Source organism: Ascaphus truei, chromosome 1 (assembly GCF_040206685.1).
Source record: "Ascaphus truei isolate aAscTru1 chromosome 1, aAscTru1.hap1, whole genome shotgun sequence".
Lineage (NCBI taxonomy): Eukaryota > Metazoa > Chordata > Amphibia > Anura > Ascaphidae > Ascaphus > Ascaphus truei.
Window position 1 is genome coordinate 94,106,277 of NC_134483.1, and position 26,567 is coordinate 94,132,843.

Genomic DNA, 26,567 nt, shown 5'->3' on the forward strand with positions numbered 1-26,567 from the left:
GTACCACTGCTTTTCCTTCCTTGCGATTACACCTTTGTGCCACTTCCATAGCTACCACCATTATAGAAGTCTCTTCTGATGGGTCATTTGTACCCATTCTAGCTATGTTTCTAGCAACTACAGTTGCCCCTCCTCTTAAAGGTTGTGTCCTGAATAAGGAACTTTCCCTCTCCATCCAATTACTGTACCTTGGCTCTCGCAATATACGGGATGAACAATGATAATAGATATGTAACACCCTATTACTATATGAAGTTATACTCGTGAATGTTGCTATTCAGAGATGCATAGGATTGATACATAGTATTACAAACCTAAAGTTATCTCTAGGAATTGCACGCTCTCCCTGATGCTATAATATGCAATGTCTATAACTACAGGTTATACAATTAGTTTGGTTTCTTGGCTCCCTTCTGCAACAATATTTAAGATGGTATTATAAAAGTTAGACATGTTATACATAGACTCTTGTTACCCGAGGCAATATAGAATGGCCTACTCAGATAGTGAAGATCTAGCCAAGATGCTATATAGATGATATATAGATATATACACACTTCTGATACTTTTCACTGTATTCAACTGTTTTAAATCACTTCCAAGATGGGAGCGAAACATTAATCTCCTGTTTTGCAAATAAAATATTTAATAAATGTTGGGTCCTTTGGAGCCCTGTCGTGACTTTTCTTAACAAAAATAGTCTACAGTATAAACACGTGGTTCATATTTGCAGTTCTCCCATCTTGACTTCCTAAACAACTAATAATAACAGGTAATTTGCCTCTCAACTCCTCGCCCTACAATCTATCCAAAAGGCTGTAAAAATGATTATTTCATCATCTCCTAGATCAGTCCCTGCACGTTTCCTCCTTACAGCCCTCTCCTGGCTTCCCATCAAATTCCATACCAGCTACAAAAGTTCTTCATCTCACCTTTAAGGGCCTACACTCCTCTGGCTTTGCCTATATCGGATTTGGTTTGTCGTCCTTTCCCTGCTTATCTCCCAAGCTCTGCTTAGGACTGTCTCTTTTATCTCTACTGCTCTCCTATCTTCCCCTCCCCCCCCCCCATCATTGCCCATGACACTTGGAACTCCTTTATCCCCAGTATAAAGCAAGCACAGTCTCTCTACCTCAGTCAAAAAGAAAAAACTACTTTTTGACTGCAGCATTTCAATAGCCTTGACTCATGACTACTGCTCCTCACACCCACCTGATCATCAGGATGTACTTGCCTTTTTTGCAGATTCTGAGAAAAGAACACCATTATTTCCAATAATTCCTACCGGATAACCAGATATTCTGGCAAATCCTTAAAAGAAAATGGTACAGAATTAGTAAAGGAGCTACATACTAACATCAACATCAAAATACTAGAATTTAATCTCAACAAAATGCACTACCAAATAAAGAACATACAAGATTTTCTAAAGCAGGGTTATTTGTACTAATTGGACAACATTATAGTGAGGGCAAATGTATTATGCATGGTTACTAATTAATGCATGGTGAAACATTGGTGGGCACAGTCTAAGCTTTACCGATTTGACCATTACAGACCACAGGTTACTCATGACTTGAAACAACACCCCATCCTATACATAAGGGTATCTTTTTATACCACATACCATATGGAGCAGGATAAATAAACTGCCAATAGACCTTACTGTACGTTCCAAAATTCATGTTGAGATACCAGATTCAACTTCTTGAGATGAAACCTGATGGGTCATTAGTTGATATAGGCCCATCCCTAGGGTATATGCCACCCTTAGGCAAGCACTGTTGAGGATGCCCCCTGCCCCCAAAAGCTGAACCCTGTTAATTTCAGCACCGTGGATCCCCTGCTTCCTGAGTTAAGAGATGCCATTATCTCAGGCCGGTTTAGGTGTCCTATCACATGGGCCAATAGGAAGCTGTGATGTCACATGCGGCTCCCTATTGGCCCATGTGACCGAGGGCTTTAAACCGGAGCAGGAGATACTGACACCCCCTAAGGAGACAAGTAACTCAGGAAGCAGGGGGTCCCCAGAGTTGAAATTAACAGGGTTCAGCTTCTGCGGGGAGGCATCAATAGTGCCTGCCTGAGGGTGGCACATAACCTAGGGACGGGGTTCAGCTCTGGAGACCCCGTTTCATTACTACATGTTTAAAAAAACAAAAAGGAAAGCAGCAGCGCTGCTACTCTCTCCCTCTTGCTGCCCCTTTAGACATGCCGCCCCTAGGCGACGCCTTACCCGTTTATCGCCTAGGGACGGGCCTGCACCCAACAACCAAGTGACACAAACCCATGTACATTTACAAACGCAGAAGTATAAAAGAAAGGAACAAATAAAATAACAAAATAAAGAAATAATGAAAATGGAAGCTAGTAAAGGAGGAGGCAAAGCAAATGAGTGGTTTCAAACAATTTAAGGGTTGGTGATAATTAACAAGCACATGGCGAGAGCCAGCATACAATTATAGGTGCTTTTACTTCCCTGCTTGTTTAAGCTTTACCTGTTACTAATGTATCCCCATACAAGGCTTTAAACTCGTCAAACCTGCTTCCATCCACAATTCGGGCAATGACCTAAAATTATACAAAATAAGTAGAAGTATTTTAATTTACTTTCATTGTGCACAAGAGCAAGTAATGAGATATGTGCCGAGTCTGATTGTGCAGAGAATATTTTGCATGTACACCGTGTCCCAATTTTAAAATCCCATCTGTAACCCCAGCTCTTCTCAGAGAAGTCTTCAGGTGATCTCTCCAACATTACCATCAACTAATTCTCCCTTCTACCTTTACAAAATTGAACCTACTTTTACCCTTCCCTCCTCTACATTGAATACACCTAAATTCATCCTTCCCCTATATCAGAGATAGATAGATACACACACACACACACACACACACACAGATCGTATTGTTTGATGCATGGAGCTACCAGGCAGTAAACCCTTTCCATTAATGCTGGTAGCACATGCCTTGTAATGTTGCGGTGTATCTTATAGATATACACTGGCGACACACTTTATTCGAGCTCGGCTAGTCCCACGAATTCGGGTATACCCGGGTGTATTGAGGTTTGTGACTGTTTTCTGCCCGAGTGCATTGGGTTATTTTCCAGGCAGGGATTGAAGCATTTTATTCCCACTGGCTGCAATACTGCACAGTATATATATATATACTGCATTACAATTCATGAATTTATGCCATCTGGTAGACACGCGAAGCATTGAAGCCTATTAAATCCTAATCATTATCATTTAACAGATCAGCCGCCCGTCAGCCAGGCATGAACCCAGGCTGGGAAGGCAAACGCAACGGGGCTTGTCAGAGGTGAGGAGCGGCGCATTCCAGGTATCTGCCAGGTACATACTGGGTATTTGCTCGAATAAAGTGTGTCGGTGCAGTACGGTTACATTTCTGATGCAGTTTTTCTTTGCAGAATAAAATGCTACAACCCCTTTTACATACAGTAGTTGTATGTGACAGAATAAAGGAGTATATTAGTGGTCTAAACACTGCATTTGAAACAGGCAAACCAAGTTTGAATAAGACTTGAAACCTGAGGTAGATAATCCCTGTGCCTCAAGCATCAAGATTAGATTGTAAGCTATTTGGGTCAATCATGGGTTCTGGGACACTGTGTACAGCACTAGCAATATAGAAGATATGTTTTTATTATTATTATTATGCTTCTCTAAGCAACGCTGAATTAACCAGCAAATGCAATGGCTGCATATGAAGTGCACACCCCTCTATGGAGGACGCTGGCTTTGTTTAATAATGAGGGCATGCAAGAAAAGTAATGATCAGCTCCAGTTGAAGCTCCACAGAACTCCAGCAGGTCTGGATTATGCAGGAACCGCACCCACTGTAACTCTGACGCAGGATAGCTCGGCACGTCAAGCGACAACAGTGCGTGTTGCAAAAACCAAGTTAGCAGCTCTGCAACATGAATTAAAAATGATCCCACAGCCTACACGGTCTATTACCTAATTTTAAAAAAACGTGCAATGAATGTCACAGCTCTCTGAAAACCTGGCAATAGCAGCTTGATAATAACTGATATACTGCGATGATCCAGCAATGTGTCTTGTACACTGCAGCACTGATAGGAAATTATTGGGCACGCAAGGAACATGGGACATACAGGTCTTTCAGGCCAGCAGTGGCTACACAGACTGCAATGAATGCTTTTGATTCTTGCTGAATGCTGCTTTAGCAGTGAAAATGGTGAGGTTTGCTATTTAATTATTTTATGTTAAATGTGAGAATATCCTTATTTGTATAAAAAATACAGGCTTAATGAATCCTTGCCCAAAGAGTTTACAACCTAATAAGCCGTTTCATTGCCTGACCACCTGTACTGGAGGTTAATACCAAACACAGCCTCTGTATAGGGAAGCATGAACAACCTGAATAATTCTATTCGTAAGAAAGAGACCCCCCCATGCTATATAGTTAGCTGTGTGCAAAAAGTGTACAGTAATTTACCAGTGAAGGGACAAGCTGCAAGCTGAATATTATAAAGCAGGTACGCATCTACAACGTAGCAGCTGGCTGTTGGCAAGGTGATGGATATAGAATTATAGTAACATACTAGTTCCGTTTACGTCCATTGAGTACAAAATTTTGCCAAAGTCCAACAATATTTATATTTGTGTCACAAGAGGAGGTGGCTGGCCCTGTAATAAAGGGGTTACAACCCAGCTGGTCACCCCTACCCTCGTGTGGGAGGCGAGGGGTTAACCATAATAATGGCCAAAGTGTGTTTTTATGCCCCTGCCTCAATATCAAAATGTATGTCACTGATTACATGTGTTTTGTACCCTTACAGTGTATGCACCCAACACATACACTGGGATCAGGTCGGGAGGGGAAGGGTTAATAGTGTTTACATATTTATGGCCCTTTGTTCCCCTTCCCGCCTTTTCAGTGTCCATTTGCAGCCTGTCCCATAGGTCGCCATTGGAGCTCCCTGCACCCCTATGGAGATTTCAGAGGTTTTGGCCGATATCAGAGAAGACCAGCACGTGGCGCCCGAGAGGAGGAGCGGAGCTTCTCCATTGATATGAATGGAGTAATAGATTTCAATGAGGATTCCACTACTCCGCTCTCCAAGGACGAGTTGGCTGCCGGCCAAACCACAAACCTCGAAAGCGGATACAATGCCTATGAAAGGGCCTTTGATCACTCAAGTGCCGTGGGAACTTGGTCACGGCCAAGTTCAAACTCATTAAAATTGTAGCTCCGGTTCTAGGGCAGGTAGCGGGCTAATTCTTTTTGGCCCTAGCTTAAGGGGAACCCCTCACTTGACCCCAACCGGGTCCGGCACTCAATGGCAGCGAGAAAGGGTCACGCCCGCTACGAGGGTCCAGCCATTGACCACAATGGCAGAGGAAACAGCTGCTAGGTTAAAACGGCTAAGTATCAAACTGTATAAACCTGATACTCATATCTCCGGTTCGGTGAGGACAAGAGGGCTGGGATTTGGCCATCATGTAGTTACTGCTCCTGCATGATTGCATGGCAATTTCCAGCCCTCTCCCATCAACCGAACGGAGTAGGGTTAACTGTGAAAAGTGTGGTTTGCCCATTGACTTCAATGGCGGCGGAGGTTCCATTGAATCCTATGGCGGCACCGGACCATGCATTTCCTATGGCGGCGCCGGCCCTATTGATTCCAATGGAGGAGTGAGCCGCTGAGATTTCTCATAGCCTTTAGCGGCGGAGTTGCTCCATTAAAAGCCTATGGCGGCAGAGCCCATTGAATCCAATGGAAAGAGTGAAAGGCAGTGATTTCTTTTAACCTGTGGCGGAGAATCCTGTATTAAAGTTAATGAAAGGTTTTAACTTGTTTTTATTATCTCCGGTTCTGGGGGTTGTGGAAGGCTGAAATTTGGCCACTATGGCGAGTGTCCTGCGGCATGAGGACCTAGCAAATTTCAGCCCGCTTAGACCCACAGAACGGATTATTTTAATATATGTATGATATTAAAATGTTACTCTGTATCCCTGATATCCCAAAGCATGCGAAAGCCACTGGCCCAGAAGGAATGTTAATAGCCACAGGGCATCAGGATGTCTGAGGGATACCCATGAATGAAAGGCTCACTGCCCTTGATTAAGTATTCTAGGGCGTAGAAGAGCAGGACATGGGTACTTGAGCGAGGTGCTATACGTCACACAAAGTCAGAATTTCCCTGTCCAGATCCCCATTTGGCAGACTTAGAGGCGCCAGCTTTTTAGAGTGGGGCTAGGGAAATGGATCTCTGACCAGAGGAATGCTAACCCCCTGTGGGCAGGTACTAGCTTGCTTCCCACGTGAGTTGGCACAAGGTAATTGGACCCAGGTAATTGTTCTCCAATGCCTGAGGCCCAATGGTAGGGAATAGGAGCAGAACTCCATAAAAGAGAGTGTAAGCTCTATTCCAAGTTGTTGGTTGTGGTTGTTCCTGTTGTATCCTGAACTGTATCCTGTTAGATGAATTGCCAGTCTGCGGATTGCTTCATCTTGGCCCCTTCCCATATAAGTGATTAATATATTTTCTGTTATTTGTATATATTTTGTGTCCACCTGTTTTCAAGGAATAAAATCTCTTTATTATACCGCATGTCTTAATCGATTCAACCCAGAGGTAAGAGAGGTTATTATGGTAACCTGGTGTGTATATTATAACCGTGTAAGCTACCGTGACAATATGTATCTGTCCAACACACAAATAAATATGGACTGGTAATTGTATCAAAAATGAATACCTCTCGGACATCAAAATTCTTTTTTAAATTGGCACCAACTATTCCATACAATTCATCAGCAGGAAAAAGTGGCTCTTCGGGGTTTTCTAACGTCACCTATAATTATTCAGCAAAAAAAAAAAAAGAATATTTAGTATTCACCCAGTGCTGTATTGTACAATGTCTGAAAATATGTTGCATCACATAGATGTAGAGTATATAAAACTTGCATTACATTTTAAATTAACCATGGTCTTTATTTTTGCTTCTGACCTATGACAGCATGTAAAAGATTGTGTCACAGTAATAGCATGTACCTACATATATACAGTAAGCAGCTACAGCACATAAATACTGTATGCACAGTAAAATTGGCACTAAACATGCTAATTTCACTTTATATTTAAACTTTACTATAGTTGGTGAATGTAGTGCGTGTGTGTGTGTGCGTGTGTGTGCGTGTGTCATGTAACATGCGGTCGTAGGTCACAAGTAAATATAAATGAAGCAGCAATCCCAAAAAACATCTAAATGTATTTCTTTTTTTAAATATAGAATTGGAATGAAGCCCCCACCTGCGCTGAACAGCTCTATTCTCAGCCCTGGGGACCCCCGGTTCGAGGGAATGACCTTTTTTTGATGCCGATACGCCTCATGAACATGTATGTATAGCCCCGACTATCAGGCCAATAGGAAGCCGCAATGTCACTGGTTGCAAATTCCAATTGGCTTGCAGGTCCCACGAGATTTAGTGGCCATATTTTTCCCCCAGGAAAGCACACTGGTATTATTTATTTATTTATCAAATATTTTACCAGGAAGTAATACATTGAGAGTTACCTCTCGTTTTCAAGTATGTCCTGGGCACAGAGTTAAGACAAATAATACATGGTTACAAATACAGTTACATAAATGAACAAGGTATACATTATATACAAGACATTGCATGCACAGTTAAAGAAAATATATATTATGGGCGAATTAAACAGTTACAGACCAGATTAAAATGTAAGACAGCCTTAGATTTGAAAGAACTTAGACTGGTGGTGGATGTGAGAGTCTCTGGTAGGTTGTTCCAGTTTTGGGGTGCACGGTAAGAGAAGGAGGAGCGGCCGGATACTTTGTTGAGCCTTGGGACCATGAACAGTCTTGTGGCGTCTGATCTCAGATGATAGGTGCTGCATATGGTAGGGGTGAGAAGCTTGTTCAGGTAGCTGGGTAGCTTGCCCATAAAGAATTTAAAGGCAAGACAGGAAAGGTGAACTTTGCGCCTAGACTCTAGTGATGACCAATCTAGTTCTTTGAGCATTTCGCAGTGATGTGTGTTGTAGTTGCATTGGAGAACAAAACGACAAATTGAATTGTAGAGGGTGTCAAGTTTGCTAAGGTGGGTTTGAGGTGCTGTGCCATATACTATGTCTCCATAGTCAATAATTGGCATTAGCATCTGCTGTGCGATACGCTTTCTGACCAGGAGACTTAGGGAGGATTTGTTCCTGTAAAGTACCCCTAGTTTGGCATAGGTCTTGGTTGTCAGGGTATCAATGTGCATCCCGAATGTTAAGTGGGAGTCAAACCATAAGCCCAGGTATTTAAAACTAGTGACAGGGGTTAGGGTGGTGTTAGTGTTGGTTCTAATATGGAGCTCAGTCGCTGGAAGCTTTAAGAATTTAGTCTTGGTCCCAAATACCATTATTACAGTCTTGTCAGTGTTTAAAAACAGTTTGTTTTGGGAAATCCAGTTTTCGAGTCTCAAAAAGTCAGACTGAAGTATGTGTTGAAGGTCAGAGAGGCTATAGCAGCTGTGTGCATATAGGATTGTGTCATCTGCATACATGTGTATTGAGGCTTCCTTACAAGCTGTGGGAAGATCATTAATGAACACTGAGAAGAGTAGGGGCCCCAGAACAGAGCCTTGCGAAACACCATAGGTGATATCCAGGAGGTTGGAGTTAGAGCCTGAGATGGACACATGTTGGGATCTTCCTGATAGGTAGGACTGAAACCAGTTTAAAGCATGCTTCCCTATTCCAGAGCTCTGGAGTTTGTTAAGCAGGATAGCATGATCAACTGTATCAAAAGCCTTTGCAAAATCTAGGAATACTGCACCAGTGAGTTGTCCCCGTTCCATTCCACACTGGATTTCATTGCAAACTTTTAGCAGGGTAGTTACGGTGGAGTGTTTGGGACGAAAGCCAGATTGGAATTGTCTAGGGAAATTTGCCTTGGTGTAGTAGTCGTTTAATTGGGAGTGGACACATTTTTCCATGACTTTGGATAGAATTGGGAGAAGTGAGATTGGTCTGTAGTTTGAGACAGTGTTTTTGTCCCCACTTTTGAAGATTGGGACAACTCTGGCAGTTTTCCAGGTCTTAGGGATATGGCCTGCTGACAGGATAGAGTTGACTATGGAAGCAATTGGTTTGGCAATGGCTGGGGCACCAAGTCGTAGGAACCTAGATTGTAGCAAGTCAGGTCCGCATTGGCTACTTAGTTTTAGTTTGAGGAGCGCTTGTGTAATCTCCTCTTCAGATACTGGGCCAAATTGAAAATTGTGGGCAGTGTTGGGAAGGGGTGGGGCTATGTGGGCAATCCCAGGATGAGATTCAGGTTTGTGGTTTGGGCTGCGTTTCGCTAATAAGTTAGTGGCACACCCCACAAAGTAATCATTGAATGCATTTGCAATGTCAGTGGGGTTTGTCAGAGTAATATCCCCCTTAGTGATATTACTTGGTTGTTGATGGTTAGGAGGCTGGAATATATTGTTGATAACCTTCCAGAAGTTAGCTGGGTTTGATGTATTTTGGTGGAGATTGTCAGAGTAATATTGTGCTTTTGCATGTCTTGTTTGCCTTGTGCACATGTTCCGCAGGCATCTGTAGTGATAGAGATCCTTGGTAGTGCCAGTTGATTTGTAGCTTTTCCACATGGTATCCCTGAGCTGGTAGAGTGCAATAAGGTCAGTTGTAACCCATGGAAGGTGGGCCCCCCGTACCCTTATTTTGCGTAGTGGAGCATGGGTATCGCAGAGTTTTAAGAGCTCTGATTGGAAATAGACGAGCGCAGAATCAGGGTCGGGAATTAAATCGATTCTGTGCCATGGGCAGTTGGTAAGGTCATCCAGAAACTGTTGTGGGTTAAAGTTTTTAAATGTTCTAGTGAGGAGAACTTTAGGGCTTGAATGGGGCGTTTTAATTTTCCTTACACAGTACACTATTGCATGGTCACTGAAAATATCTGGAAGGATGCTAGAGGATTGGATTCTGCTGGGGTTTGAGGAGAGAATCCAGTCTAGCAAGGAATGGTTATGCGATTTCAGGTTTGTCCGTGTGGGTTGGGAAATGAGTTGTGATAGGTTAAGTGACTTGAGTTGTATCTGGATTTTATGGTTTTTAGGGTCAAGCCAATTGAAGTTGAAATCCCCAAGAACTAGCAGCTCACTCTTCTCGTTCATAGAGGAAATGGAGCCAAGAAACTGGGTGATATCAGCCAGGGATTGTAGAGGGGCTTTAGGGGGGCGGTAGATGCCAGCGCGCAAGATGGGCTTAGAAAAGGGGAGGCAGATTTTGCCAACTAGAATTTCAAAAGAGCGTGGGCTTGGGGGGCAATTTAACAGTGTAAATTGTAATGTGTCTGCAATATAAAATAACACCCCTCCTCCTCTCTTTGACCTATCTCTCCTAAAAATGGAGTATCCCTGAATGGCGATATTTGCATCAGGGGTTTTATGGGTTAGCCATGTTTCTGTAAGAACGATGGCTTTGGGTTTATGCATAAGGCACCATGCCCTTAGTTCGTCCAGTTTGGGCAGCAGGCTCCGAATATTTATATGGGCGACAGATAGCCCTTTTTGGAATTTAAAGGTGGAATTCTCAGGGGCATGGGACAGATTTGAAATGGGAGGACCTGGGTTTGGTTCAATATCACCTGCTAAAGAAAGTAATAGTATGAGCAGAAATTTGGGTAGTTTGCAAGTTGTAGATTTGTGGTGTTTGCCATTAGAGTGAGCAGTGGTTGGTGTGCTGGTTTTTAGAGTTCTCCACCAACATTCCATAGATAGTGAAAGGCTTTTGAGTAGTCCAGGGTATATGGTGATGTAGGGTGTATGGTGATGTTGGGTGTGGGCCAGGATGGAGGAGTTTGTAGTGTATAGAGGGAGTAACATCTCCATGAGGCCAGGAGAAAGAAAAAAGTTAAGATACATAGCAGGTTCATGATGCCAGAGGTAGGCAGTACTGCATGGAGCTGTTGTGAGTGTGTGCAGACTAAACAGCAGGGGTGTGCCTGTTCCTTGTCAAATGTTTTGCTGCATTGCAATGCTAGTCACTACTAGTACTGGTAGGTACACTGGTTATTATCCCAGGAACCAGGGGGTCCATGAAGCTGAAGATTACATTAAAAAAAAAAAAACACACAACACAACTTAAAAATAAATCCTTGTTGGCACTGCTGTATTAAAGGAGCAATTTGCGCGCTTTTTTATTATTATTATTTTTTGACACAGGTTTGAAACAGGGGGTCTCCGGAGCAGGATCTCATTAATTTCAGCTCCAGTGACTCCCCTGCTTCCCAAGATACAGACCTCCAAAGAGGCTGCTGGTACCTCGTCCAAGTTTAAAGCTCCCGCATCATGCGGGCCAACAAGTCAAACCTGTTGACATCACGGATTCCTATTAGTCCATAGGGCGCGGGAGTCATGAAAAGCAGCCATTACCTTAACCCTGCTAGCAAACCGGAGACCAGCACCCCCAGGCACTTAGCTGTTGCGGCCGCTCCCCATCTCCTTTTGAATCGCATCGTCGTGTTGCCATTGTAATGCAACATCATGACATCATTGGACACTGCGACGTCGCGTTGCCATGGCAATGAGACGCCGTGACACGTCTGCGGCGTCACTTGACGCTGCGGTTCAGAAGAAGGAGGGCGGCAGGTAAGGAGGCAGCTGCATTAGCTAAGGGACTTCCCATTAGGCCTACGGGGTACCCATCTCTGGAAGGAGCGGAAATGTATGGGGCTCAGCTCCGGAGACCGCCTGCTGCAATCCGATGTTAAAAAAAAGTATCATATAATTTACAATAAAAATACAATGATTGTCTCATTGCTTATATTAACATCAACACATATAAACAGATCGAACTCATCACATACTTCTATAAAAAGTATTAGTTGGTTTACATTAATTCTAAGGTGCTAATTATAGTAATGTGGTCCATAAAGTCGAAAGCCACATTAGAGATGTGGTGGAATCATGGTGCAACTAGAAGACTTCTTCCAGCTATTAAAACATGTTTCAAGGTGTATAAAGCAGCCTTGTAAATATTGTGGTGCAGCTCCTTGCCACACCGCGTGGCAGCACCTTGCCATGCCCAATCTGTTGGCGCAGTCCAGGAGTACCACTTCGTAAAATCTCCTCCTATATCTATAGAAATACATTGGGGGGGAAAACAGCGGGAACGTTGTGGGGCTGTGCTGTGAATGTCTGTGAAAAGCGGGTGCCTGGTAAAATGGACCATAAAGATTGCACCACGGTTTATACATTTTCGCACAACTTACATCCAAGGTCTTCTTGTAATTCAAGCTTCTGACTGTTTTCCGAGCCAGATGAAGAGCGTGGTCGTCATCCAACGCGTAGTGATCCGTCACCCCAGACTTCCTGATCAAAACAGAGAGGCAAAAAGTCAGATACCCAGATCCCTTGTAGAACATAGGTTTGTCGTAGATTGTGAAACATTTTAATGACTTTACAAGTGTTGTTCAAAGATGTAACAGTGTGTACAGAGCTTGTAGGTCTCTAACATATGTACTGTATACGACAGGGGTGGCCAACTCCAGTCTTCAAGGGCCACCAACAGGTCAGGTTTTAAGGATATCCCTGATTTAGCAGGAGGTGGCTCAGACAACGACAGCCACTGGTGCTGAAGCAGGGATATCCTTAAAATCTGACCCTGTTGGTGGCCCTTGAGGACTGGCGTTGGCCAGCCTACATGCTTCCTTACTGCCCCTGCAACTACTTTAGGACCAACACAGCTAATAAAAGGATAAACTATGGCAATGGAACTATAGCACCACCCTCCTTATAAAAAACATTGCACGTTCAGGAGCCCACACAAATAATTAGGTAATGATTAATTTCAGAATTTTTACCAAAAAAGTGCAGTTCTATTTACTCTGTTCAAATATGAACCCCTGACAAGCTCGTAACAAAAGCAGTATTAATAGTGCATTACATGCACTAATGGTAGTTTGACTTGCATCTCTACATTTGTTAAAGGAACAAAATCATAACAAAAAAACCCATAACAAAGAAATTCTGTAGCAAAATGAGAGTCCGCCTTTAAGACTTCTTAACACGATTTACTTGTTTTCATTAGTATTATTACCCAGGGGCTTACAGAGGAACAGATGCACAGGGGAGCTGAATAATTGAATTCACTAGAGACGACAATGGATTTCTGGGTAGAAACTTCATGAATGAGACATTAGCCTCTGTTATATTTCTAGTGTTTCAAATCAATATATATTTTTATATTTTTTTACAACTGGAACTCTGCAATGCTAGGGAAACAGATAAAGATATTGTGTTAAATTGTTCTTGCACTGCTGATACTTCAGTTAGAAGGGAGATTACATAGAGCCCACTAGACGTAAAACATTGGTATCATGCTCCATATCACCTGCAGTGAAGATCGGCTCCTCCCAAGTCTTCAGCTGATACTTCTTCACCAGTAGCCGCTTTCACCTGCAACAAGAGCAAGTGGTCACTCTGGTGCGGAAATGGCATATAGGCCGTAGTATCTACCAATGCCGGGTTGAAAATATTGACAATGCAGGCTGTAAGAGGGTCCACTTTGTGCAAGTGCCTGAAGGAAGGGGTTTGGGGGGCGGGGAATAGTTAAGAAGCCTGATCCTGCCCATTACTAAGGGAGATTCTCTGATATAGAGAACAGTGTTATGTCACCTGCCCACTGCCCTAGTGTAGAATTGTATACTACTGATCACCCCTGACCCTGGTCTAACCAGTATTGTGCCCCACAGGCCCATCACCATGTGATTGTATGTGTATGATGAAAACATGACATGAAAACTCATGTCAAATGCATTATTAGTGTTATGCCATGCCTAATATTGTGATATTATGTTGAGCGAAAGGAAAGAAATGTATATGGTTTAAGGGTTTCAATAGTCTATCTGTGTTATATGTGAAAGAATGTTTGGGACAACATTATGTTTTGATAGGGGAGAGTGCAGTCCCTCTCTGGGGACAACTAATTAATGTAAGGGGTTAACAGCCTTAATGGGTTAACCGGTTGGGATCACTCTGGTATTGTCCCGTCTCATCATGTGATGTAAGATGATTGTGCAGAAGGGATTGTCACTCCCTGGTGTGTCTTTTGACCAGTGATAGATGGGTATATATAGCTCCATCCAATGTTCTGGAAGCAGGTTCCTCAGAGTTCTGGCAGAAGGCCTCACTGTGTCCTGTAAATATGTTTAAGTGTATAGATATGTATATCAAGAGTGCCCTGTCCCTGTTTATTATTTTCATTTAAGGAACATGAACTCTATAGTTAGTGCCTATAGTAATGCCCATGGTTGTTCTCATGCAGGAAGAGGAGTAGGCATGTTCTTAGCAGGGGTTCTCAGAGTTGTAACTTCAGTGCATTACCGGATCGGTCCAATCGGAAGTTCCTTGGTAAACTCCAGATCCAAATTTGCATGGACGAGGTATGTAGTACACAGTAATGGGATACTGGTCCCAGAAAGAAGAGTGTATTCCCAATGGGGGCCCAATTGAGATCGTGCATTATTAATGGTATGCAGGAGATTGCTAAGCTAACCAATACTAAGGGACACAAGCATAAGTACCTCCCCAGTGTAGGAGTGAGAGCTACCAGGGGAAGAAGCACAGAGTAACTTTATGATTTGCCACAAGTTAATGTCTAATGTGAAGTTTGTACTTGTCTGGAGTGCCTTATAAACGAATGTTGAATAAAGCTCCTTTTTGTACCATAAAACGTTTCTGGCCCCCATAAATGCATATCCACGCCCAGCCTGCACGGACCCAACACCCTGAACAAGTAGGAGAGACTGAGCATTGCCATTTATAAAGTCAATTTGAAGAAAGCTCCTTTAGAGCCAGGCAAGGAAGGTTACACACTTAAATATACTTATTATAGTGGTTTTGGCTGTTTTCACTATCAACATATTTTGCTCATTGGGACTGTGATTTAAAGTTCTACTTTCTTTAAGAAAGATGGGTAAGGCTCTGGTTGTACACAACCACTTCTGCTCTCGTTCACTTCAGCTCTTTGCGCAAACAGACCCTTACACCATGACTGTGTGGGGCCTGCCCTTTCCTATGGTGGTCTCTCTTTCACAATCAACGCCCCAATGGTCGGGGTAGGTGTCCACCTCTTTTCCTGCTGCTAATATCAGTTCCACCCTTTGCCTCCATATGTTTCTTGGTCTTCCTTTGAGGTTCACACTGTCCAGCTTTTCTACCCTCTCTATCTGCATGTGGCAGACAGAGATCCCCCCCCCCTCCCTCCCTCTCCCCTCCTTCTCAAACCTTTGCTGACCACTTTAAAGGCAGGGTGGATGCTATCCATGAGATTCCATGTGGCCATTCCCCCTACTCTCTGCTTCTACACAAACCTTTTCCAACTCGACTCCTTTTCTCCTGTTACAGAGTTAGAAGTTTCTAAGCCAATTTTCTATTCTCCCTCTACCACATGCCCTCTCAATCCTACTACCCCCACCCCCTCACACCTTATCAGAACTGTTACTACTGTCTGAACTCACCTATAATCTTAAATTCCTCCCTGTCCTCTGGAACTTCCCCCATCTCTTAAGCACGAGGTTGTCACACCTATTCCCCAAAACACCCTAGACCCTATATGCCTTACCAACTACCGCCCTGCATAAATAAACTTACTTCATTCTCATGCCCTCCTGAACCCATTAGGATCTGGTTTTCGTATAGTTCACTCAGACTATACTCGCTCAAAAAGCCAAATGATCTACATGAAGCAAACTCCCATGGTCATTTTTTCCCATTAATCCTACTCGATCTCTCTGCTGCCTTTGATACCGTCAATCACTCTTCTCCTTTATATTCCAAACTCTGTTGGTATCAACAACAACTCTCTCGCCTGGTTCTCATTACACCTCTCCCACAGCACATTTTTGGTCTTTGTTGCCAACATGTCTTCGTCTTCTGTTGATGTACTTCAGTAGCTCTGTTCTGGGATCTACCTCTCCTCATCTCTCTCCAATATCCCTTGGTGACGTCATCAACTCTTTTGGTATCATCTCTATTCAGATGATACGCAGCGATATCTATCCACCCTCACACCTGCAATCCAGTCCCAAGTCTCTGATTGCCTCCTGGCTATATCCTCGTGGATAGATATGCCTTAAACTTAATATGTCTAAAACTGAACTCCTCATATTTCCCCCCTAATGCTGGCCTAATACTCCCTTTTTCCATCACAGTAAATGATACAATCATTTATCCCAAGGGTGCGCAAACCTTTAGTCTGCACGACCCCCCCAAATACCCCCCCACCCGCGTTCCCCCTTGCTAGGCTTCCCCCTCTTACCTTGTCACCGACGTTTCTGACGTCACGCGACACCGCCGCGTTGCCAGAAGCTGCTGGAGATCAGGTAAGGGAGTTGGAGGCCTTGCGCGATCCCTCGACATTTAATGCTTTGGGGAAGATCGCAGGGCCTCTGAAAGCGTTGCGCCCCCCAGAGAATTTTGCGCCCCCCCTGATCTATCCTGTCGCCAAAGCCTGTTGCCTAGAAGTGACATTCGACTCCTCCCTTTCCTTCTCCATTAAAGGCCTCGCTAAAATGTGTTGCCTATTCCTCCGTAATATTGCCAAGTCTCCCAGCATAACACTTGGATTGTAAACTGCCATGGGCAGGGATTTCCTTTCTTGTCAGATTTTGTTTGTTGCACTTCTTGTATTATAATTACCTGTACGGTCTTTTTTGTAAAGTGCAGAGTACAGCTGTGGGTGCTATATAAAGATAAACATATGTAGCCCTGGTAAGAAATAGGGCTATACGTCTATCCTACTGGTATAAGTCCTGCTAAGGGCAGGCTGCCAGTAGTTATCATGGGTTTCCCCCACCTCAAGCCCTGCCTTGAGTGGTGAAGGTAGGCCACCTGACTCTGTGTCTAAGGCAAGAGACACAGGGGAGGGGTCTGCTGACATCATGATAGACAGGGCTATCCCTATTTAGTGGCCAGTTCCTGTCAGTCTCTGGGTCTGTCAGTTCTAGGAGAGTTGAAGGAGAGACATAGAGGAGAAGGCCAGTAGTGTGTTACATTGGAGGAGCTCAGGCCCTGAGTAGAGCTGATAAAGCTGCGGTGGACCAGTGCCTCTCACCCTGCCTAGGGGTGAGGGAAGAGCTAGCCCCACCCTGAGCGCCCGCGGCTTGGGGTGGTGGCAGGGAACAAAGAGCCCATCCTGAAGGGGTACAGTCTGGAGCTGGGAGAGAATAATAATAATAATAATAGCATGTTTTTGTATAGCGCTGCTAGTTATACGTAGCGCTTTACAGAGACATTTTGCAGGCACAGGTCCGTGCCCTGTGAAGCTTACAATCTATGTTTTTGGTGCCTGAGGCACAGGGAGATAAAGTGACTTGCCCAAGGTCACAAGGAGCCGACACCGGGAATTGAACCAGGCTCCCAGGCTCTCCAAACTCTCAGTGCCACTCGGTGTCTTTTACTCACTGAGCCACTCCCTCTCTCAGAAGATCCTGTACCTGCCATACCGTGTGCTGTTGTTGCTGTTGCTACTCTGCTGTGTGCAATAAAGAGAGCTGCTGCTGCTTTTATAAGAGACTGAAATCTCTCGCCCCTGAGTGGGGTTCTCTGGAAGGATTTCACCCTACCCTGCTAGGGCTTGCCAGAGATGGAGGCGCTGTACCACTAAGAGATGAAGGCATGTACCCCAGAAACCTGTCCCTGTTATCCCCCATACCATCGCGGGAGACTCAGGCCCTCCTGTTCCACACAGGTATGCACCACCTAGACACGTGTAGCCAGACCTCAGTACACCCTAGGGGGTCCGATCTGCGACCGGGGGGGTCTGAGGGTTACACATACATGGACACACACACACAGACACTCGACATCAATGTACCTGTACATTCCATCATATTCATTTTCAGGGATCGTCAAATTCCCCCTGGCAATAAATCCACATTGTACTGTATTGTTTGCTTAACCCAATTCTTACAACTGCTCATATCACAAACAAAGACAGCGATGGGGTATGTGAAAAAATATATAACCATTCCCTTCAGGTGCCATTACCTTCCCATATCGATAATCTACTTTCCACACATTTAATTGAACTCAATGCACAAATCAATGTGCAGATGGACCCTTATGCCCCAGTCACATCCCAAGAGCACTAACCTATGCAAAATACATAGGGGAGACCAGCACGCTACGTCTGGCTTAATTAACACTTGAAAACAAATCAGAGAAGAAAAAGGAAATTGATCAATATGTTTCCTACGTATTTATCATTTAAAAGACAACTATGGATTAGTCCCACAGATTTGTCATCTCCGTGCAGAACAATGTCTCATTAGTTTCGCTGTATTTGCTGAGGAAGAAAGAAGCCCAATGCAGAATATGAACCAGAATGGGCTAGACAAAGACTTCTTGACAATGAAATGGTTTATTATTTTAAAGATTTAGGGGGTAATTCTAGATCTGCCAAAGAGACATAAATGGGGATTTTCGGTAAAAAAAAAAAAAAAAAAGAGCCCGAACGGCCACAAACCGGACTATAAAGAATAAGGGACCTTCATTTCCCTGAGAAAAACATGGCAAAGATCCAAAATACAAGAGTAAATGCCCCCAAGTTGGCCTTATATTCCTATGTGCCAAACGTGAGTGCACATTTGGCTGTTTTTATCATTTATAAATTTGTACAGTACAAACTATGCCATATGCGGTTTGTCTCATTCTCGAGGATCATTACATCCGCTTTTGGTGCCACTGAATGCTCTTATTGGGCATCCATCTTAAAAGTTCCCAGATTAGCTACTAGCTCCTTTCAGAGAGAGTGAGTGCCTCTGACTGCAATATTTTTGGAAATGCGAGTACCCATTTTCCTTGTTCAAATTCACTGTTAAATATGCTGTTATGCATGCTGCTGTTAAATATGCTGTTATGCATGCTGCTGTTAAATATGCTGTTATGCATGCTGCTGTTAAATATGCTGTTATGCATGCTGCTGTTAAATATGGTGTTATGCATGCTGCTGTTAAATATGGTGTTATGCATGCTGCTGTTAAATATGGTGTTATGCATGCTGCTGTTAAATAAGGAGCCAGAGTTAACGCAACACATCACATTAATGGGAGCTATAACGTCTACCACATCTACTGATGTACAGGGCCGCCGACAGATTTCCTGGGGCCCAGGACTAGAGTTCCGACAGGGACCCCCCTCTGTGTCGGCGGTCTTGCGAGCCCCCCTACATCACTTATTCCTCCCCTCTTCCCATGTATTTCTCTGCCCCCCCCCGTCTCACTTACCCCCTCAATCACCCCTCCATAACATTACCCCCCTCTCACTCAATCCTGCTCTCTTAATCCCCTTTCACCCCTCCCCCCCACCCCCCGGCCACACACAATCCCCCACACAATAATTACTGTCCTCCCAAATACATACAAAGCCCCCCACTCCCAAAATACTGTATATACAAAACGCACACTTACCTCAGGGATGCTCTCAGGCCCCGGCACTCTCACGCTGTGTGCGCTTCCCTACCTGTCCCATGCTGGGCTTCACTCCCACGTGTCACTGAGAAACCCTGCGTGGGACAGTGACCCGTAGCTGGGGAAAGCCGGGGCCTAGACAAAGCAGTTGGCCCGACAACTGGCCGGACCCAACTCTTTTGCCCGGCTGCTGGTTCTCTCGTTGCCGTCAGGCCCCCGGCTCTCCCCAGCTGCAGTCTGCCTCTCCATCACCAACGCGCGCCAGACCTCATGCCGGTGCGCTCTGGAAGCTAGGCCCAGCTTCCAGCGCGCACCGACATCATAAATGCCTGGCACGCGCCGGCGGTTCGGCACGGACAGTATCAGTGAGGGAGGCCCGCAGCTGTGGAGAGCCGGGGCCGGGCCCCCCCGCAGCCCCCAGGTCACGTCTCCTGGCTTCCCCCCCCTTGTTGGCGACCCTGGACATATCCATATGCAAATTGTAATTACAAATTTTCCATTTTTTATTTCCACTATTTATTGAGCTCATTATTTAACATTAATTTTACTTATGTAAACAAGCTTCTGTAAATGGAAATATTTATCCTCACAACAGTAGCACTCCAAGGACTTTAAATGATCTTTTCAATTATACCAGTGCTTAGCTTTGATGTTGTAATGCAAGCAGCGATTACATTTTCCTTCCATCTTTAAATGAAACAGAGGGAGGAATCCACGGACATTTGTGACATGGACTTCCGCTAGGCCACAATTTTTGCCTACTTACCAGTGGGGGTCCTCCCAAGAAAATGGTTCCATGCTTGCGAACAATTATACTTTCATCTGCCATTGCAGGGACATATGCTCCTCCTGCTGTGCAAGAGCCCATCACCACTGCAACCTACAGCCAGAGAAAAACACTTCATAAGAGGACAGACTGCATGAGCAAGTCGCTATTCATATAAACACTTATTTTCCACTTCCTAACACATTAAACGGCGCTTTAGGACCACCGTTGATTTGCTTTGCCCTCTAACTGAATAGGCCGATAACCATATGTATAATAAAAAAGCAACAACCAACAAACAACCACAACTTTAGTTCATATAGCTCTTTTCTCCCAATAGGATCCAAAGCACTGCACAAATACAGTCTAGTGCGTGGTACACAGCACATAGGAATTTTTACAGACGCTGTCACTACCCATATGAGCTTACAATCTGTGTTTTTTTGTTGTGAAACGTCAAGGACCTACACAATAAACAAAGCTGTGGAGCCAAAAATAATAACATTTATTATTACTATTGGGGGGAAAAGACGCAACAGAAAAATTAAACACTGCCAAAAATTGTAATGCATCCTTTGCTTTCCAGTGTGACTTTCAGTAAGTATTTTAGATGGGTTTGACCTTAATTATATAATTGGCAGCAAAAATACAAAGCTTTAGACTGAAAACATAAATTGTAATAATTCAGGAACAGTGCACCGGCCAAAGCAGCACATTACCTGAGAAATCCCTTGTGAGGACATTCTCGCCTGGTTGTAAAAAATGCGACCAAAATGATCCCGGTCTGGAAATACGTCAGCTTGACGAGGCAGGTTCGCTCCTCCAGAATCCACTGTTTTAAATAAATAAATAACGTTTCTAGTAGTTTTAGAGAAGATCCGACTAAATGCCCTACATTTTCTCACCCACAAAAACTCTACTTGGTTTCGATTGTACTTGAGCTTTGACGGTTAGACAAATTGAATAAAGGATCACGGTGGTATCAAAACCGTGTGTAAGAAAAGCTCATTGTACCGACACAGAGTTAATGCGGAGATGGGTTCATCACTCATTTCTGGGCATTGCACCAAACATGTTGCATTGGTATTATAACAATCTCATTGTGAGGGGACTCATAACTGTATTTGCGTGGTCATGATTAGCACACTACGTACTGGCAAGACATGTCAGCAAAGAGATTGAAACAAAGTCTTCGGAAGGCAGAGAAAGATTAAAGCTTATATACCAAATAAAGCCAATTATACTGTGACCTTGTGTTTATAATCAGTAGCATGCAATTCTGGCAGCAAAGGATGCCATAAGTCTACGAAATGTAACAAAAAGCACTGTAATAGGGTTTTAGTATATACAACTCAACCCCCTTATGCTTAGTGTCCAAAGAATCACAACACGTTATAAGCGGATCGCGTTAGAAATAATGTACAATTGTATGCATTGTACAATAAAGTATTTAAGATACCAATAATCGTGTTGTATTCATAAATACAAAAATTGGGAGCCACGCCAACATCGCGTTATAAGCAGATTTGCGTTGTAACGGATCGCGTTATAACGGGGTTGAGCTGTACTATGTTCCCAATATTTTGTATAAATGATGCTACAAATCTCACCTCAGATACTGAAAAGGGCTGGTACACTGAATAGTTCAGTTTGAAATAACAACCTGTAATAGTAACAGCTAGCGCTTTAAAAACATGCAGAGTAGTACTCACCTAAGTATACACAAGGCAGGTGATTTTGCATTGCAATTTCTTGTGCTCGGAGGTGCTTCTTCACGGTGATTGGGTAATAGGCACCACCTTTCACAGTAGCATCATTGGCTATGATAAGACATTCCACCCTGGAAGGGAGATGAAAATAGATACCCACGTTGTATCAAATCACTCGTTTCCAAAGTCAGGAAGCTCCCAATCTAATCCCTTCAGAGTATCAACAGGGAAAAGCATTGAAAACACTCTTGGCTACACGCTAAACCAGGCCTGCACAACTCCAGTCCTCGAGGGCCACAAACAGGACAGTTTTTCAGGATATCCCTACTTCAGCACAGCTGGGTCAATTAGTGGCTCAGTATGACTGAACCACTAATTGAGCCAGCTGTGCTGAAGTAGGGATATCCTTTGCAGCTCTCGAGGACTGGAGCTGTGCAGGCCTGCGCTAAACTATACACTCGCCCTGCCCATCCCATGCACAGATATCCTTTATGACATGCAGATCGTATCAGATTTTAAGGAGAATGGGTTTTCCCCTCCCCTTTTTATGTCAGAGTCTTAAAGTACTGTATATTGCCCACATTCTTGCATACAGGCATACCCCGCTTTAACATACGCAATGGGACCGGAGCATGTATGTAAAGTGAAAATGTACTTAAAGTGAAGCACTACCTTTTTTCCACTTTACGATGCATGTACTGTACTGCAATCGTCATATACGTGCATAACTGATGTAAATAAATACATACCAAAACCCCCCACCCCTCTAAATACATGTAACCCCACCCCACAATACATAATAAAAATACTCCCTCCCGCCAATACATTTTAAAAAGACCCCCACCGCCTTAATACATTTTAAAAGAGCCCCCCCATACACAAATCGGGCCGCACGGGTAAAATCATCACATCTCCTCCAACACCCCTCAGATCACCACCCTGCGTCTCCCATATATCACCCCCCCTGCATGTCCCTCACATCATCACCCCCCCTGCATGTCCCTCACATCATCCCCCCCCCTGCATGTCCCTCACATCATCCCCCCCCCCTGCATGTCCCTCACATCATCCCCCCCTGCATGTCCCTCACATAACCCCCCCCTGCATGTCCCTCACATCATCACCCCCCCTGCATGTCCCTCACATCATCCCCCCCCCCTGCATGTCCCTCACATCATCCCCCCGTGCAGCGCCTTCACATCATCCCCCCGTGCAGCGCCTTCACATCATCCCCCCGTGCAGCGCCTTCACATCATCCCCCCGTGCAGCGCCTTCACATCATCCCCCCGTGCAGCGCCTTCACATCATCCCCCCCTGCATGTCCCTCAGATAACCCCCCCCTGCATGTCCCTCACATCATCCCCCCCTGCATGTCCCTCACATCATCCCCCCCTGCATGTCCCTCACATCATCCCCCCGTGCAGCGCCTTCACATCATCCCCCCGTGCATGTCCCTCACATCATCCCCCCCTGCATGTCCCTCACATAACCCCCCCCCCCTCATGTCCCTCACATAACCCCCCCCCCCCTGCATGTCCCTCACATAACCCCCCCCCTGCATGTCCCTCACATCATCACCCCCCGTGCAGCGCCTTCACATCATCCCCCCCTGCATGTCCCTCACATAACCCCCCCTGCATGTCCCTCACATCATCCCCCCCTGCATGTCCCTCACATAACCCCCCCCTGCATGTCCCTCACATAACCCCCCCCTGCATGTCCCTCACATAACCCCCCCCTGCATGTCCCTCACATCATCCCCCCCCTGCATGTCCCTCACATCATCCCCCCCCTGCATGTCCCTCACATCATCCCCCCCTGCATGTCCCTCACATAACCCCCCCCTGCATGTCCCTCACATCATCCCCCCCCTGCATGTCCCTCACATCATCCCCCCCCTGCATGTCCCTCACATCATCCCCCCGTGCAGCGCCCTCACATCATCCCCCCCTGCATGTCCCTCACATAACCCCCCCCTCATGTCCCTCACATCACCCCCCCCCCCCTCATGTCCCTCACATCATCATCCCCCCTGCATGTCCCTCACATCATCACCCCCTGCATGTCCCTCACATCATCACCCCCTGCATGTCCCTCACATCATCCCCCCCCTGCATGTCCCTCACATCATCCCCCCCCTGCATGTCCCTCACATCATCCCCCCCTGCATGTCCCTCACATCATCACCCCCCCTGCATGTCCCTCACATCATCCCCCCCCCTGCATGTCCCTCACATCATCCCCCCGTGCAGCGCCCTCACATCATCCCCCCCTGCATATCCCTCACATCACCCCCCCCTGCATGTCCCTCACATCATCCCCCCCCTGCATGTCCCTCACATCATCACCCTCCCTGCATGTCCTTCACATCATCCCCCCCTGCATGTCCTTCACATCATCCCCCCCTGCATGTCCCTCACATCATCCCCCCCTGCATGTCCCTCACATCATCACCCCCCCTGCATGTCCTTCACATCACCCCCCTACCCTGCATGTCCTTCACATCACCCCCCCTCCCCTGCATGTCCTTCACATCACCCCCCCCCTGCATGTCCTTCACATCACCCCCCTCCCTGCATGTCCTTCACATCACCCCCCTCCCTGCATGTCCTTCACATCACCCTCCTCCCCTGCATGTCCTTCACATCACCCTCCTCCCCTGCATGTCCTTCACATCACCCCCCTCCCCTGCATGTCCTTCACATCACCCCCCCCCCCCTGCATGTCCTTCACATCACCCCCTCCCTGCATGTCCTTCACATCACCCCCCCCTGCATGTCCTTCACATCACCCCCCTCCCTGCATGTCCTTCACATCACCCCCCCCTGCATGTCCTTCACATCACCCCCCTCCCCTGCATGTCCTTCACATCACCCCCTCCCCTGCATGTCCTTCACATCACCCCCTCCCCTGCATGTCCTTCACATCACCCCCCTCCCTGCATGTCCTTCACATCACCCCGCTCCCTGCATGTCCTTCACATCACCCCCCTCCCTGCATGTCCCTCACATCACCCCCCCCATGTCCCTCACATCACCCCCCTCCCTGCATGTCCCTCACATCACCCCCCCCCATGTCCCTCACATCAACCCCCTCATGTCCCTCCTCCCTTTCTTCCCCTACCTGAAGCAGCATGCAGGTTGCGGGCGGCAGAAGCCCGCAGGCGGTAAGCGCAGGCTCTGAGCGGGCTCGGGAAAGGGGGGGGTGTGATCGGAAGAGCCAGGCTGGGTGGGGGGTGATCGGAAGAGTCAGGGGGGGTGGGGGGGTGATCGGAAGAGTCAGGGGGGGTGGGGGGGTGATCGGAAGAGCCAGGGGGGGTGGGGGGTGATCGGAAGAGCCAGGGGGGGTGGGGGGTGATCGGAAGAGCCAGGGGGGTGATCGGAAGAGCCAGGGGGGTGATCGGAAGAGCCGGGGGAGGTGGGGGGTGTTCGGAAGAGCCGGGGAAAGGAAGAGCCAGGGGGAAGCTGGGGAACTGAAGAGCTAGGGGAGCCGGGTAAAGGAAGCGCCGGGGAGAGGAAGAGAGCGCACACCACCGCAGCATGCGCACGCTGCCCCCTGGTGTCCGTACTCGCGAAGCATGTGTATGTACACAGGGGGTAAGGTGCAATTAAAAAAAAAATGTACGTACTTGTGAGTGTACGTAAAACGGGTGTACGTAAAACGGGGTATGCCTGTATTTATATTGTAAAGCACAGTGTACACAGTAGTACTATAAAACAGAAGCTTTTCTCCCCTCAATCTCTATTGGTAAAAGAAAGAAAAAAGCGAGAGATCAATTGACTATTTCAAGATTTACATATTGCAACGTCAAAAATGCAATCTTAAATATCTGGTCATTTAAAATCACCCTCGTCTTTTAAGCATCTGTAACCTACACTATATACTAATCTTATTTTTTTTATTATTCCAAATAAAGTTGGTGAAATTCTCATTAATTTTAGAGATTTATTTTTTTTCTAACAATTGTAATTTGTAATGAAGTGTAGGGAAGGAGACCATTTTAATTAAAACAATTCTGCCAGATATCGGTAAACTCCACCAACCAGAATGTTTGTAAAATATTTTACGCATGATGGGAGTAAAATGTAAGTCATAAAGTCTGTTCAATTTTTAAGAAAAATAAACAACCAGGTATTTAATTTATTTATCGTCAGCATTTTCTGGTTAAACGAGGAACAGAACAATTCAGATTTAGAGACACTTATTTTGTAACTTGAAAAAAACTGAGTGTTAGCCAATTCTTACATTATCAATGGAATCTGATCAGCAGGATTTGAATAAAAAAGTAGCGGGCCATCAGAATATAGGACTAATTAAGTTCTTGTTTCCCACATCTTAATTAAGTACAATATATTCCTGAAAAACAGCTAGGGGTTCTATAGCTAGATCAAATAGCAGGGCAGAAAGGGGACACCACTGCCTGGTGCCACTGCACAGGTTCCAAATTCAGTACATTTAGAAAATGTGCGGCTTTAGAATGTAAATTCACAACTCTACCAAAATTCCAAAGTGAATTAAAAAGGCGAGAACAGAAAATTATGTCAAAAGCCTTTTCTGCCTGAAACTCAGGCCACAAGCTAAGATGTTTTTGTTAGGCGAGTAAAAGGACC

General features: G+C 45.4%; 1 protein-coding gene across 1 annotated transcript in view; it reads right to left on the bottom strand.

Annotated features, from left to right (window-relative positions):
• Positions 1–26,567, bottom strand: part of MCCC2 (methylcrotonyl-CoA carboxylase subunit 2) — a 55,132-nt gene that overhangs the window by 18,290 nt on the left and 10,275 nt on the right. The window contains exons 5-12 of the mRNA XM_075591956.1: positions 21,961–22,088; positions 20,968–21,080; positions 20,249–20,362; positions 13,404–13,468; positions 12,283–12,382; positions 6,751–6,846; positions 2,499–2,571; positions 1,235–1,311 (exon numbers count right to left, since the gene is read on the bottom strand). Of these exons, the coding sequence (XP_075448071.1) occupies positions 1,235–1,311; positions 2,499–2,571; positions 6,751–6,846; positions 12,283–12,382; positions 13,404–13,468; positions 20,249–20,362; positions 20,968–21,080; positions 21,961–22,088 (766 nt within the window). The remainder of the gene's footprint in view (positions 1–1,234; positions 1,312–2,498; positions 2,572–6,750; positions 6,847–12,282; positions 12,383–13,403; positions 13,469–20,248; positions 20,363–20,967; positions 21,081–21,960; positions 22,089–26,567) is intronic.